Below are 15,548 nucleotides of genomic sequence, written 5' to 3'. Positions count from 1 at the left end.
ATGGAAGGCAGAGGAAACAAAGGCTAGAAAATAGACAACAAAGGAGTTTGGCAGCGCTTAATGGTATATACTTCAATGCAAGGAGTCTTGTGAATAAGGCAGCAATGAGCTGAGGGCACAGATTGACATGTGAAAAAATGCTATCATAGCTATTACTGAAACATGGCTTAAAGAGGAGCCGGAATGGCAGCTCAACAATCCTGGTTACAGGGTTTTCAGACAAGATAAAGAGGGGGATAAAAAAGGAGTGGGGGGGGGGTGGTAATATTGGTTAAAGAAACAATTACAGCCATGAGGAGGATCAAATGAGGCCACATGGGTTCAACTGAAGAACAAAAAAGAGCAATCACACTGTTGGGAGTGTACTATAGACACCCAAATAGTCAGAGGGAGATAGAAGAGCAAATATGTAGGCAAATTTCTGAGAAGTGCAAAAACAATAGGGCAATAATAGTAGGTGATTTCAACTACCCTAATATTAACTGGGATACAATCAGTGTAAAAGGTATAGAGGACACAGAATTCCTGAAACGCATCCAGTAAAACCTTTTTAGCTGGTATGTAGCAAGCCCAACAACACAGGGGGCGATTCTGGACTTAGTTTTAGGGAATGAAGCTGGGCAGGTGGAAGGAGTACCAGTAAGAGATCATTTTTGTGTTAGTGATCATAATTCAGTTAGATTTAACATAGTTATGGAAAAGGACAAAAATAGAACAGGAATAAAAGTTCTCAATTGGGGAAAGGCCAATTTTGCAAAGCTGAGCTGTGATTCGGCAAAAGTGGACTAGAAACAGCTACTTGAAGGTAAATCAGTATCAAGAGCAGTGGGAGGCATTCAAGGAGGAGATAGTGGGGGTTCAGAGCAAATATGTTCCCTCAAAGAAAAAGGGTGGGACTCCCAAATCTTGAGCCCCCTGGATGTTAAGGAGCATACAGTGTAGAATAAGGCACAAAAGGGAAGCTTATGTCAGACACCTACAGCGCAATACTGCAGAAAGTGCAGGGGTGAAATTAAAAAGTAAATTAGGATAGGAAAGAAAAGAGAGGGTATGAAAAAGTACTGGTTAAGTAAAATTATTTATAAAACATCTTTGGGTTTTCCTTAAAGAGCAAGAGGATAACTAAGGTAAGAATAGGGCCTATTAGAGACCAAAAAGGTAACCTGTATGTGAAGGCAGAAGATGTGGGTATGGTTCTTAACGAATACTTTGCGCCTGTCTTCACAAAGAGGGCAACAATGCAGAGATTGTAGTTAAGGAGGAGGAATGTGAAATATTAGATGGGATAAACATAGTGAGAGAGGAAGTACTAAGGGGTTTAGCATCTTTGAAAGTAGATTAAACCACCAGGCCCGGATGAAATGTATCCCAGGCTGTTAGAAGCAAGGGAGGAAATAGTGGAGGCTCTGACCATCATTTTCCAATCCTCTCTGGCTACAGGTGTGGTGCCAGAGGACTGGAGGACTGCTAACGTTGTACCGTTGCTTAAAAAGGGAGAACGGGATAGACTGAGTAATTACAGGCCAGTCAGCCTAACCTTGGTGGTGGGTAAATTATTGGAAACAATTCTGAGGGACAGTATTAATTGTCATTTAGAAAGGCATGGATTAATCAAGGACAGTCAGCATAAATTTGTTAAGGGAAGGTCGTGTCTGACTGACTTGATTGAATTTTTTGAAGAGGTAACAAGGAGGGTTGATGAGGGTCACGTATTTGATTTACCATTTTCTTATTTTTAACCTCCCTTCCCACTCCAAAATCCTAGAACTTGTCACGTCCCCTGCTAATCCCTTCAATCCCTTCAGGTTTCTGTCCCTCCCACAGTAAACCAAAAGTCACACAACATTCTCCTTAACTGCACTGCAACATCCCTCCTCATCCTCTCTGCAGCCTTCTACATGGTCAACCACACCATCCTCCTCCAACACTTCTCAGCTGTGCAGCTCAATGGGATAGCCCTTGCTTGGCTCCACTCTTATCTATCTGGGTGTAGCAGAGCATTTCTAGCAATGGCCTTTCTTCCTGCCCTGTCACCCCTGGAGTCCCCTTCTCCTCCTCATCAACATGCTGCCCCAAGTCCCACTCGCCCTTCTCCCGTCCTCGCTGACCTACATTAGTTCCCAGTTCGCAAAAGCCTTGGATTAAAAATTCTCATCCTTGTGTTTAAATCCCTTCATGGCCTCGCCCCTCCTTATCTCAGTAACCTTATCCAGTGCTATAACTGCTCTCTCCCAGAACTCTGCATTCGATGACTCCAGCCTCTTGTACCCCCTTGCCCTCACCTCACCTCACCACTGGTAGCCGTGCCTTCATCAACTTAGCCCAAGCTCCGGGGTTTCCTCCCTAAACCTCCCTCTCCTCCTTCAAGGCCCTCCTTAAAACCAAACTATTTGGCCAAAGTTGTAGAAAGGCGTCGACCTCTGGACAAGTTACCAGCATTTGCAGTAAATGGAATCAAGAGAGATTTGGGTAAGTTCCTGAGCATGGCCAAAATAACTGCATATAGAAGTTAGGTTTGTCACCAGAGACTCCTGGACCTCATTTGACTGCCTATGGGGTCAGAAAGGCATTTCCCGGTGTTTTCTTCAATTGCCCCACAGTTTTTTCTCCTTTTTCTTGCCTCTCCCAGAAGATTGCATAGCTGGGGGATGGGGTTGTGGATGGAGGTAATGGTATGCAGAAGTCACACCATGACAATAAAGGACAATTTTGATGGACCAGCTGGTCTTTCCCCGTCCTTTATTTCTGTATGTTCATAAGTTTTTGGTCATCCCTCCTAATACCGCCTCAGCATCCATCTTTTTTGATAACGCCTCTGTAAAGACTATTGGACCACTTTTTTACATTAAAGGCATTGTTGCCTTTTTTGTTACCTGCACACACAGCGGCTCTGTTTAGAAAAAAATTAACTTTACTGAATAAAACATTTGAAATTCATCCAAACTTTTCTTCAAATAATTTTGAAAGATAAGAGAGCAGAAACTGCTAAGTGTCAAAGAAAAATATTCCAACAGTTCAGACAGTTACAGATGCATCTTTGAAAATTGGGCACACTGCACAAACTGCATTCAGCTAATAACAGTCACAGCTCTGAACTTTTAGGTGAGGCTGAGGCTTTCAGATAAAAACTTTAATGATGACATTAAAAGACACAAAAGACAATTTGATGGATTCATTTAATCGTGTTACTGTGAACTATGTAGTTATTTGAACTTAGTTGGGTTGGACCGTAGTAATTTCAGCTGATGAAAAAGGCAAGCAGAAAGCATTATGAGTGATTTGGGGGAAAGACAATACAGTGCCATCTTACGGCGTGAGAGGTAATCGTTACAGTCCCTGGGTCAAACATTGTCCCTGGGTCAAAATTCTGCAACTCCCTGCCTAGCAGCATTGTGGGAATACCTTCACCACACCTCCAGCGGTTCAAGAAGAAACCCCATTACCACCTTCTCGGGGGTAACTAGGGATAGGCAATAAATGCCAGCCTTGTCAGCGATGCCCACATCCCGAGGATGAATTTTTAAAAGGGTTAGTGTTGTTATTTAATATTGACATTCCTATTAGAGTGCCACCTAGTGGTTTTATGACATGTATTGATATTTTAATGTTGGAATTCCCATTAGAAATGTTTATCATAGGATCACAGAACGTTACGCAGCATAAAAGGAGAGTCAGAGAGGTGAGCGCGGTGTAAAAAGAGGATCCGAGAGCGGGAAGGGAGATCCGAGAGGTGAGCGCAGAGTAAAAGGAGAGTCCAAGAGGAGAGCGCAGTGTAAAAGGAGAGTCTCGAGAGCGGGAAGAGAGTCCAAGAGGTGAATGCAGTGTAAATCTAAGGCAAGTCATGGCACCAGAGCTCGTACCCGTGATATGCTCCTCCTGCACTATGTGGGAAGTCATGGACACCACAGGTGTCCCTGGCGACCATGTGTGCAGGAAGTGTGTCCAGCTGCAGCTACTGGTTAACCGCATTTCGGAGCTGGAGCTGCGGGTGGATTCACGGTGGAGCATCGGTGATGCTGAGATTATTGTGGATAGCATGTTCAGTGAGGTGGTCACACCGCAGGTAAAGATTATGCAGGCAGAAAGGAAATGGGTGACCACCAGACAGAGCAAAAGGACTAGGCAGGTAGAGCAAGAGTCCCCTGGGGCCATCTTCCTCTCGAATAGATATACCGCTTTGGATACTGTTGGGGGAGATGGCTTATCAGGGGAAAGCAGCAAGAGCCAAGTTCGTGGCACCATGGGTGGCTCTGCTGCAGGAGGGGAGGAATAAGAGTGGCAGGGCTATATTGATAGGGGATTCAATTGTAAGGGGAACAGACAGGCGTTTCTGCGGCCGCAAACATGACTCCAGGATGGCATGTTGCCTCTCTGGTGCTAGGGTCAAGGACGTCACGGAGCGGCTGCAGGGCATTCTGGAGTGGGAGGGTGACCAGCCAGTAGTCGTGGACAATATCGGTACCAGCGACATAGGTAAAAAAAGGGATGAGGTCCTGCAAGGTGAATTTAAGGAGTTAGGAGATAAATTAAAATGCAGGACCTCAAAGTTAGTGATTTCAGGATTACTATCTGTGCCACGTCCTAGTGAGTATAGGAACAGGAGAATACACCAGATGAATGAGTGGCTGCAGGGATGGTGTAGGAGGGAGGGAGGGTGGGACCTGTACAAGCGGGACGGGTTACACCCGAGCAAGACCGGGACCGATGTCCTCGCAGGGGTGTTTGCTAGTGCTGTTAGGGAAGATTTAAACTAGAATGGCAGGGGGATGGGAACCTGAGCAGGGAGACAGAGGAGGGGGAAACAAGGATAGAAACAAAAGACAGAAAGGGAAGAAGCAATAGTGGAAGGTAGAGAAAACAAGGGTGAAAAACAAATAGGGCCATAATGCAAAATCAAACTACGACGACTAGCATTCGCAATAAGGGAGATGAATTAACAGCGCAGATAGATATCAACGGTTATGATATAGTAGCGATTATGCAGACATAGCTGCAGGGTGACCAAGGATGGGAACTGAACATCCAGGGGTATTCAATATTTAGGAAGGACAGGCAAAAAGGGAAAGGAGGTGGGGTAGCGTTATTAGTAAAGGAGGAAATCAATGCAATAGTGAGGAAGGATATTTGCTCAGAAAATCACCATGTGGAATCTGTATGGGTGGAGCTAAGAAACACCAAGGGGCAGAAAATGTTGGTTGGGGTTGTCTCTAGGCCCCCAAACACTAGTGGAGATGTAGGGGAGGGCATCAAACAGGAAATTAGAGGCGCATGCAAGAAGGGTACAACTATAATCATGGGTGACTTTAATCTACATAGAAATTGGTCAAAACAAATTAGCAATAATACTGTGGGGGAGGAATTCCTGGAGTGCGTACGTGATGGTTTTCTAGACCAATACGTTGAGGAACCAACTAGAGAACAGGCAATCCTAGACTGAGTATTGTGCGATGAGAAAGGATTAATTAACAATCTTGTTGTGCAGGGTCCCTTAGGGAAGAGCGACCATAACATGATAGAATTCCTCATTAAGATGGAGAGTGAAGTAGTTGAATCCGAAACTAGGGTCCTGAATCTCAATAAAGGAAATTACGAAAGTATGAGGTGCGAGTTGGCTATGATAGATTGGGGAACTTTACTAAAAGGGATGATGGTGGATAGGCAATGGCTAATATTTAAAAGTACATGTGCAGGAATTACAACAATTATTCATTCCTGTCTGGCGCAAAAATAAAACAGGGAAGGTGGCTCAACCGTGGCTTACAAAAGAAATTAGGGATAGTATTAGATCCAAAGAGGAGACATATAAAATTGCCAGAAAAAGCAGCAAGCCTGAGGATTGGGAGCAGTTCAGAATTCAGCAATTGATTAAGAGGGGAAAAAGAGAGTATGAGAGTAAACTAGCAGGGAACATAAAAACTGACTAAAAGCTTCTATAAATATGTCAAGAGAAAAAGATTAGTGAAGACAAATGTAGGTCCCTTACAGTCAGAAATGGGGGAAATTATAATGGGGAACAAAGAAATGGCAGAACAATTAAACACATACTTTGGTTCTGTCTTCACAAAGGAGGACACAAATAACCTCCCAGAAATGTTAGGGAACCAAGGGTCTAGTGAGAGGGGAGAACCAAGGGTCTAGTGAGAGGGAGGAACTGAAGGAAACCAGTATTAGTAAAACAAAGTGCTAGGGAAATTAATGGGGCTAAAGGCTGACAAATCCCCAGGGCCTGATAATCTACATTCCAGAGTACTAAAGGAAGTGGCCCTGGAAATAGTGGATGCATTGGTGATCATTTTCCAAAATTCTATAGACTCTGGAACAGTTCCTACAGATTGGAGGGTGGCAAATGTAACCCCACTATTTAAAAAAGGGAGAGAAAAAACAGGGAATTACAGACCAGTTAGCCTAACATCAGTAGTGGGGAAAATGCTAGAGTCTATTATAAAAGATGTGATAACAGAACACTTGGAGGGCATTAATGGGATTGGACAAAGTCAGCATGGGTTTATGAAAGGGAAATCATGCTTAACAAATCTACTGGAGTTTTTTGAGGATGTAACTAGTAGAATAGATAGGGGAGAACCAGTGATGTGGTGCATTTGGATTTTCAGAAGGCTTTTGATAAGGTCCCACACAAGAGGTTAGTGTGCAAAATTAAAGCACATGGGATTGGGGGGGGAATATACTGGCATGGATTGAGAATTGGTCGACAGACAGGAAACAGAGAGTAGGAATAAACGGGTCTTTTTCCGGGTGGCAGGCAGTGACTAGTGGGGTACCGCAGGGATCAAGGCTTGGGCCCCAGCTATTCACAATATATATCAATGATTTGGATGAGGGAACTAAATGGAACATTTCCAAGTTTGCAGATGACTCAAAGCTGGGGTGGAATGTGAGCTGTGGAGGATGCAAAGAGGCTCCAATGTAATTTAGACAAGTTGGGTGAGTGGGCAAGAACATCGCAGATGCAGTATAACGTGGATAAATGTGAGGCTATCCTCTTTGGTTGTAAAAACAGAAAGGCAGATTATCTGAATGGTGATCGATTGGGAAAAGGGGAGGTGCAACAAGACCTGGGTGTCCTTGTGCACCAGTCGCTGAAAGCGAGCATTCAGGTGCAGCAAGCAGTTAGAAAGGCGAATGGTATGTTGGCCTTCATTGCAAGAGGATTTGAGTACAGGGGCAGGGATGTCATCCTGCAGTTATACAGGGCCTTGGTGAGACCACATCTGGAGTATTGTGTGCAGTTTTGGTCTCCTCATCTGAGGAAGGATGTCCTTGCCATGGAGGGAGTGCATCCAAGGTTTACCAGACTGATTCCTGGGATGGCAGGACTGACGTATGAGGAGAGATTGGGTCGACTAGGCCTATATTCACTTAGAGTTTAGAAGAATGAGAGGTGATCTCAACGAAACATATAAAATTCTAATAGGACTAGACAGACTAGATGCAGGGAGGATGTTCCCAATGGCTGGGGAGTCCAGAACCAGGGGTCACAGTCTCAGGATACGGGGTATGCCATTTAGAACCGAGATGAGGAGAAATTTCTTCACTCAGAGGACGGTGAACCTGTGGAATTCTCTATCACAGAAGGCAGTGGAGGCCAAGTCATTAGATATTTTCAAGAAGGAGATAGATATATTTCTTAATGCTAAAGGGATCAGGGGATATGGGGAAAAAGCAGGAACAGGGTACTGAGTTAGACGATCAGCCATGATCATTTTGAATGGCAGAGCAGGCCCGAAGGGCCGAATGGCCTACTCTTGCTCCTGTTCTCTATGTTTCTATGTTTACAGCACAGGAGGCCATTCGCCCCATTGTGCCTCTGCCAGCTCTTCAAATGAGCTATCCAATTAGTCCTACTCCCCTCCTCTTCCCTGCACCAGAAGTCCCTGGTTTCCTGACTGAGAAAGGACCTGACATAACTCTGGACGCCAGTACAAGTAGAAAGAAGATAGTTACAGGCCACCAGAAGTGCAAAAATGTGTCCCACCAGGGGAGTCTAGGCCAGGAAAAAGACCTGGACCTCCATGGAAGAAATGGATAAGCCCCCTTACACAGTTGCTTTCCTGCTGATGCAGCAAATGCGGGCACCAAGGGTCTAATTTCTTCATCATTGTCTGGATTTTGGCCCACAAATTTTATCCACACAGGAGCTTTAACACTCAAACAGTACACCGACGAAAGCTAAGGGGAAATTTTTTTTTTTAAAAAGACTTGCATTTATATGGCGATTTATTACTGAGAAACGTACTATTTCTGCATTCTTTAGCTATCTGAATAGATCTTTGAGGTCCACAATCATCATTCTTCTTGGTTCTGTTGCTGAATTATCTGTGGTTACATTATCAGTTTTAACTTTTTCTTCAGAATGAAAAAGCTCAAGATCTTCAAGTCAAAGATTGTCCAGAAACCTCCTGGAATTATAAAATAGCAATAGAACCCCAATGTTTCTATATTCTCGACAGACAGCATAGCTCTTTACACTTCAAGGGTCAAAAGTTCCTTGATAAGAGCACTCTCCAAACGTCTCAGAAAATCATTCCATTGAATTCAGAGGCTTCCTTGTGAAACAAAAGGAGCATGTTTCCCTAATTTCCTTCACCCCTGCATGTTACAATGCCAGATCCCAGTTGTCTGAAAATTTGTGATTCCCTATCCTAGTTATTACTAGGGTACAGAGGTGGATGCAAGAGGAATGTAAATTGGGAAGAGTATTTTAATTATCATTGGAACTTTGGCAGTCAATGTTCCTTGTGAAAGAGAATGTATTGATCCTGATGCTTTAGTCACCTAAACAATTATTGTTCCAGTGCAAATGAACACCAGAACAGCTGTAGAAATATTGGTACTCATGTGGTTTAAGTAGAGGCTGTATGAGCTAAAAAGGACCCTAATGGCCCCCCACCAATTCCTTGAATAAACAAGAAAGTTGACAAAGACCTGTGGTCTTTGTCCATCCTGCAAAGCTGCCTAGACTAATTGAGATTTTGGTGTCCGACCTGGAACTTGGAGCCAAAGCTATGCCCCTTCAATGAGTTAGAACTCAAGGCTCCAATGCAAAGGAGATCAAACTTGACATCCTCAAAGAACCTAGTTATGAGTTTGGCACTGGCTGTGAAGTGTTCGAAATTATGGGTTGTCAGTACACATTGGAAGCATTGGCTGCAGGTGTCAGCCGTTCGGAATGAACTGTATTGTGTATATTTGAAACTGGGCTTTATAACTGGCTAAAGCAGTAGTGTCCAAGCTTTTTGTTTTTGTGGGTCCCTTAGATGCATTTCATGAACCTTGTGAGCCACGTATAAAATTTAAATCAATGTTCCTATTCATTTGCATATCTCAACCTAGAGATTGAGGTTTTCTAATTTAGGATTTATCTACCAATGAGACAAGTACTGCCCTTTCCAAACCCCTAGGCCCAAGGATCAGTGCTAAAAACAATCCTTTCCAAACCTCCAGGTCCACAGAATTTAAAAAGGACAAAACAGCAACTAAGAAATTAAAGTAGAAATAGAACTTTAAGTTTCCTAGATTTTACAGGCCTGATTCAATGAACTCACAGTGTGCATATGGACCACAGATCACAATTTGGACATCACAGGACTGAAGAAACACAAGCCTGGATAGACTAATTTAGACAGTGAAAGAGCAATATGTGGGAACGCAAGTCGATACTTTGACTTTGTGAAGTTAGAAAACTCTGCAAGAACTAAAAACTTGACTTTATATTTATTGTGGCAATTAAAAACATGACTATAGTTAATCATTAACTGAACAGAAGATTATATTGCAACATTTCTATCAAAGATTATATCAGTTTTAAAGGATGACTCCATTTTAAAATTTACCTTAATAGACTTGATAGCCGCCTTGGTCACCTGGTTCATTTTAGCCCTGGAGATAGGTGGTTTATACTCATTTAATGAGTACAACTAAAAAGAAAAACAAAAAATGGTGAGAATTGGGAAACAAATAAACATTCTTCACCAAATAAACTTAAACACCTGATATTCCTGTGTTTTACAAGTTACTTCATGGTTCCCCATACTTTTGAGAATGCTTGAATTTTGCATAAATAAATAACCAGTGTACAGAACCAGGAAGAATAATAAGAAAAGCTGGTAACGTACAAGGAACCGAGAAAAATACATGATGTGCTCCAGTGCCCCATTAATAGGTTGCAGTGATTGTAAACCTGAGACATGGCAGTGCACATGAAACTGAACAGACAGGATTTGTGATGTAACCAAGCAACGGTGCAATAATTGCCAATGCATGGGGCCTGTTGCGGAAGTAGCACTTACAGATTAATGAAGTATGCTTGTGTAAAACAAGTACAACCATTGAATTTCTGTACTGTTGAATCAAATGTGTGTCAAATATCATTGCATTCACACTTTTCTTTGTGTTTCTACTTTTAGTAGGTTTGCAGCAAAGTACAGAAAAAACAGCATGAAAATTCAGAAATAAATTGCATAAGGCTTATTATAAGGCATGAACACAATCTGGCATCACTGCTTACATTTTCCTTTCCCCAACCTCCTAGCAAACAATACATTTTGAAAATATTCTTTTCTCACTAAACATATTTATAGTGTGAAAACAGGTGTACAAGATCAAACAGATCTCTCATTTTCTTTGCAAAGGAGGCACAATAATTCATTTGATAGCCAACTTTCCAGCTGGAAGCACAATTGAATTGGCTAAATTCAGTTACAGAGGTCAGTCATTCAAACAGAGACAATAGAGGCAACTGCCACAGTTGCAAAGTTAATATACAAATCTCTTCAATAAGGCACAATTTTTTTTTCAAACTGCTTTAAGGGAAGGAAAGAAAGGAGGGGGGTGGCAGTATTAAGGGGAATATTGCAGTGGTGGAGAGAGAGGATGTCCGCAGGCATCAAGGACAGAATCTACTTGGTTAGAGTTAAGAAACAATAGAGGTGCCGTTCCACTACTGGGTGTATTCTATAGACCACCAACTAGTGGGAAGGATATAGAGGAACAAATTTGCAGGGAAATTACAGCAAGGTGCAAAAGCCATAGAGTAGTGATAATGGGGGATTTCAACTATCCGAATATAGGCTGGGATAGTAATAGTGTAAAGGGCAAGGAGGAGAAGGAATTTTTGAAGTGTATTCAGGAGAGCTTTCTTGACCAGTACGTTTCCAGCCCAACGAGGAAGGAGGCATTGCTGGATCTTGTTCTGGGGAATGAGGTGGGTCAAGTGGAGCAAGTGTCAGTGGGGGAGCATTAAGGAACAGTAATCATAGTATCAAAAGTTTTGATTAGCTATGGAAAAGGACAAAGAGCAATCTAGAGTAATAATACTTAATTGGAGGTGGGGCAATTTCAGTGGGATGAGAACAGATCTGGCCCGGGTAAATTGGAATCAAAGATTGGCAGGCAAAACTATAACTGAACAATGTGTGGCCTTTAAAGAGGAGATGGTTCAGGTACAGTCTAGGTACATTCCCACGAGGGGAAAAGGTAACAACTAAAGCCAGAGCTCCCTGGATGACAAAGGAGATAGAGAGTAAGATAAAGCAGAAAAAAGGGGTATATGACAGATGTCAGGTTGATAACACAAGTGAGAACCAGGCTAAATATGGAAAGTTCAGAGGGGAAATGAAAAAGGAAATAAGAGAGGCAAAGAGAGAATGTGAGAACAGACTGGAGGCTAACATAAAAGGGAATCCAAAAGTCTTCCACAGGCATATAAACAGTAAACGGGTAGTAAGAGGAGGGGTGGGAAAGATTAGGGACCAAAAAAGAGATCTACTCATGGAGGCAGAGGGCATGGCTGAAGTACTAAATAAGTACTTTGCATCTGTCTTTACCAAGAAAGAAGATGCTGCCAAAGTCACAGTAACAGAAGAGGTAGTTGAGATACTGGATGGACTAAAAATTGAAAAAGAGATACTAGAAAGGCTAACTGTACTTAAAGTAGATAAATCACCCGGTCCGGATGGGATGCATCCTAGGTTGTTGAGGGAAGTAAGGATGAAAATTGCGGAAGTACTGGCCATAATCTTCCAATCATCCTTAGATACGGGGGTGGTGCCAGAGGAGTGGAGAATTGTAAATATTATACCATTGTTCAAAAAAAGATGCAAGGATAAACCCAGCAGCTACAGGCAAGTCAGATTTACCTCAGTGGTGGGGAAACTTTTAGAAACGATAATCCAGAACAAAATTAACAGTCACTTAGACAAGTGGGGATTAATCAAGGAAAGCCAGTACGTACGTTAACGGCAAATCGTGTTTAACTAACTAGATTGAGTTTTTTAATCAGTAGCAGAGAGGGTCAACGAGGGCAATGCATTTGATGTATTGTGTATGGACTTCCAAAAGATGTCTGATAAAGTGCCACGTAATGGGCTCATCATCTAAGTTGAAGCCCATGGAATAAAAGGGGCAGTGGCAGCATGGATACGAAACTGGCTAAGTGACAGGAAACAGAGAGTAGTGGTGAACAGTTCTTTTTCAGACTGGAGGGAGGTATACAGTGATGCTCCCCAAGGGTCGGTACTGGGACCACTGCTTTTCTTTGATATCTATTAATGATTTGGACTTGGGTGTACAGGACACAATTTCCAAATTTGCAGATGACACAAAACTTGGAAGTATAGTGAACAATGAGGAGCATAGTCATAGAATTCAAGAGGTCACAGACAGGCCGGTGGAATTGGTGGACACGTGGAAGATGAAATTTAATGCAGAAAAGTGCGAAGTGGTACATTTTGGTAGAAAGAACGAGGAGAGGCAATATAAACTAAAGGGTACAATTCTAAAAGAGGTTCAGGAACAGAGAGATCTGAGGGTACATGTGAAAAAATCGTTGAAGGTGGCAAGGCAGGTTGAGAAAGCAGTTAAAAATGCATATGGGATCCTGGGCTTTATAAATAGAGGCATAGAGTGCAAAAGCAAAGAAGTCATGATGATCCTATAAAAAACACTGGTTCGACCACAACTGGAGTATTGTGTCCAGTTCTGGGCACCGCACCTTAGGAAGGATGTGAATTCCTTAGAGAAGGTGCAGAAGAGGCTTACTAGAATGGTTCCAGGGATGAAAGACTCCAGTTACATGGATAGACTGGAGAAGCTGGGGTTGGTCTCCTTAGAGCAGAAAAGGTTGCGAGGAGATTCGATAGAGGTATTCAAAATCATGAAGGGTTAGTCAGAGTAGATGGAGAGAAACTGTTCCCATTGGCGGAAGGGTCAAGAACCAGAGGGCATATAAGGTGATTGGCAAAAGAACCAAAGGCGACATGAGGAAAATCTTTTTTACACAGTGAGTGGTTATGATCTGGAATGCACTGCCTGAGGGGGTGGTGGAGGCAGATTCAATCGTGGCTTTCAAAAGGGAATTGGGTAAGCATTTTGCAAGTTAATTTCAAGCAATAAAAATTACGCCATGTGCAAAATAAACAATATTTCTTTTCATTTTGCAGGGTATGAGTTGAAGTTACATTCCACATTTTGCTGCTGGCTTTCTTTACAGAAGTCAAGGAACACAGATTACCTTTAGTAATATAGTGTCTTATGCATTTTACATTTATACTAATCCACATTTTTAAATATTAATACATGTAATTATATTTTAATGTTGGTAAAATATTTAATAGAAGTTTAATTCTTTCTATGTCACTTTCATTTATTGTTCATATTTCTGATTCAAATTCACACTTGTTGAGAATCTGCACTATAATCACAGGAACTGGACTAGTATAAACCAACATGAGTTATTTACACAGGACTAATTTTGGAAGAACTCCTCCCACCTTTGCACTTGTAATTTCAAGGCAAGAGATTCATGTCAAACTAGCAGAAATTGACATTAACAATCTCCTGTTAGATTTAAGCTATGAATCAACACTCACCATGTGCATTGGGCAAGTAATTTAATACATCCAGTAGATAAACCTACTTGGGAAAGCCTTCTTATACTTAACAATGCAGATCAGCAAACATACAGAACACACATTATTTTAATTTTTTGAGGTGAATATATGCACTTACTAAAACAGGAGATATCCATGCTGAAGGTGTCCATGCTGAAGAATGTTAAGTTATAAATCCATATTCAGCATCCAGCAATCCCAGGTCAGGTACATATGGCCTGGATGTAGCTTAGAATTCCCTTGAATGTTAGACCCACCTTAACCTCAAGTGAAGCATGCTCTACATGCCATTGCAGAGATACCGACTTGCTGAATTAAATATAGGGATTGAGTTTTTCATTAAAATTTCACATTCCAAATTTAAATGCCTATTTAGAGTTTGGAAAACTAGTGAAACAGTGAGAAAATTTAGATAGCCAGATTTTACAAAAAATCTGTTCTGGTATTAAATATAGCAGGGTGGCATGTCAGTGTGATATTTTCATTTTCAACACCGGCCCTCCAGTGGTCTCTCTCAATGATGCTATCAATTTGGTAGTTTTGTGCTGTGGACCCATGCCCATTAGAAGCTCCCCAAACTAATTTCTTACATGGCCTTTACAACTGGAAGAGAGAGGAGGCTTTCATCTAATCAGTTTGAGTTGGATTCAAAGCCAGATCTCAAAGCTAAACAGTGTTCTAACCTAATGTACCATCGAGTCCCTCTCAGGACAATACTCTTCATTAACTTATACACACTCAGGTCATTCTGACAAAAGGTGTAAACTAGACTGCAGACTGTAAACTGGTGCAGACCGACTAAAGTTATTATGGGTACGGATGTGAACATCGTATTTTACAGAAAAAAAATGTGCATTTACGTAGCACCTTATCACAGCTCTCAGAAACATTTCAAAAGCTCTTCACGTAAGGAATTAGTAACATTACATTAGACCCTTATAACTACACTGAAATCATTTAAAGATTATCTATAGTAAAAATCAGTACCAACAATATCTTACAATCATTATTTGTTGATCTTACTGTTGACTAATCAGGAATCAGCCAAAGGTGGGCAATATGGGCTAGTCAGAGTAGGAATGACAGGATAGCTAAGATGAATACGTGGCTTGAGAGATGGTGCAAGAGGGAGGGATTCAAATTCCTGGGCCATTGGAACCGGTTCTGGGGGAGGTGGGACCAGTACAAATTGGACGGTCTGCATCTGGGCAGGACTGGAACCAATGTCCTAGGGGGAGTGTTTGCTAGTGCTGTTGGGGAGGGTTTAAACTAATGTGGCAGGGGGATGGGAACCGATGCAGGAAGTCAGTGGGAAGTAAAGTGGTGACAGAAACAAAAGGCAGTAAGGGAGAGTGTACAGAACATGACCGGACAGATGGTCTGAGAAAGCAGGGCAAAGACCAAGGGAAGACTAGATTAAACTGCATTTATTTCAATGCAAGAAGTCTGATGGGCAAGGCAGATGAACTCAGGGCATGGATGGGTACATGGGACTGGGATGTTATAGCTATTACTGAAACATGGCTAAGGGAGGGGCAGGACTGGCAGCTCAATGTTCCAGGGTACAGATGCTATAGGAAAGATAGAGCAGGAGGTAAGAGAGGAGGGGGAGTTGCGTTCTTGATTAGGGAGAACATCACG

The 15,548-nt window shown here is 42.2% G+C and overlaps 1 protein-coding gene across 4 annotated transcripts in view; it reads right to left on the bottom strand.

Moving 5' to 3' along the window:
• scaf8 (SR-related CTD-associated factor 8) overlaps positions 1 to 15,548 on the bottom strand; it is a 333,661-nt gene that overhangs the window by 253,579 nt on the left and 64,534 nt on the right. For all 4 annotated transcript variants that reach the window (XR_010963680.1, XR_010963681.1, XM_067989093.1 and 1 more), the window contains exon 2: positions 9,852 to 9,935. Coding sequence is in view for 2 of the 4 variants with exons in the window: in XM_067989093.1 (XP_067845194.1) it covers positions 9,852 to 9,935 (84 nt within the window). In the remaining 2 variants the exon portion in view is untranslated. The remainder of the gene's footprint in view (positions 1 to 9,851; positions 9,936 to 15,548) is intronic.

Source organism: Heptranchias perlo, chromosome 8, assembly GCF_035084215.1.
Source record: "Heptranchias perlo isolate sHepPer1 chromosome 8, sHepPer1.hap1, whole genome shotgun sequence".
NCBI classification, from domain to species: Eukaryota; Metazoa; Chordata; class Chondrichthyes; order Hexanchiformes; family Hexanchidae; genus Heptranchias; species Heptranchias perlo.
This window is presented reverse-complemented; position numbering and strand designations above follow the sequence as displayed.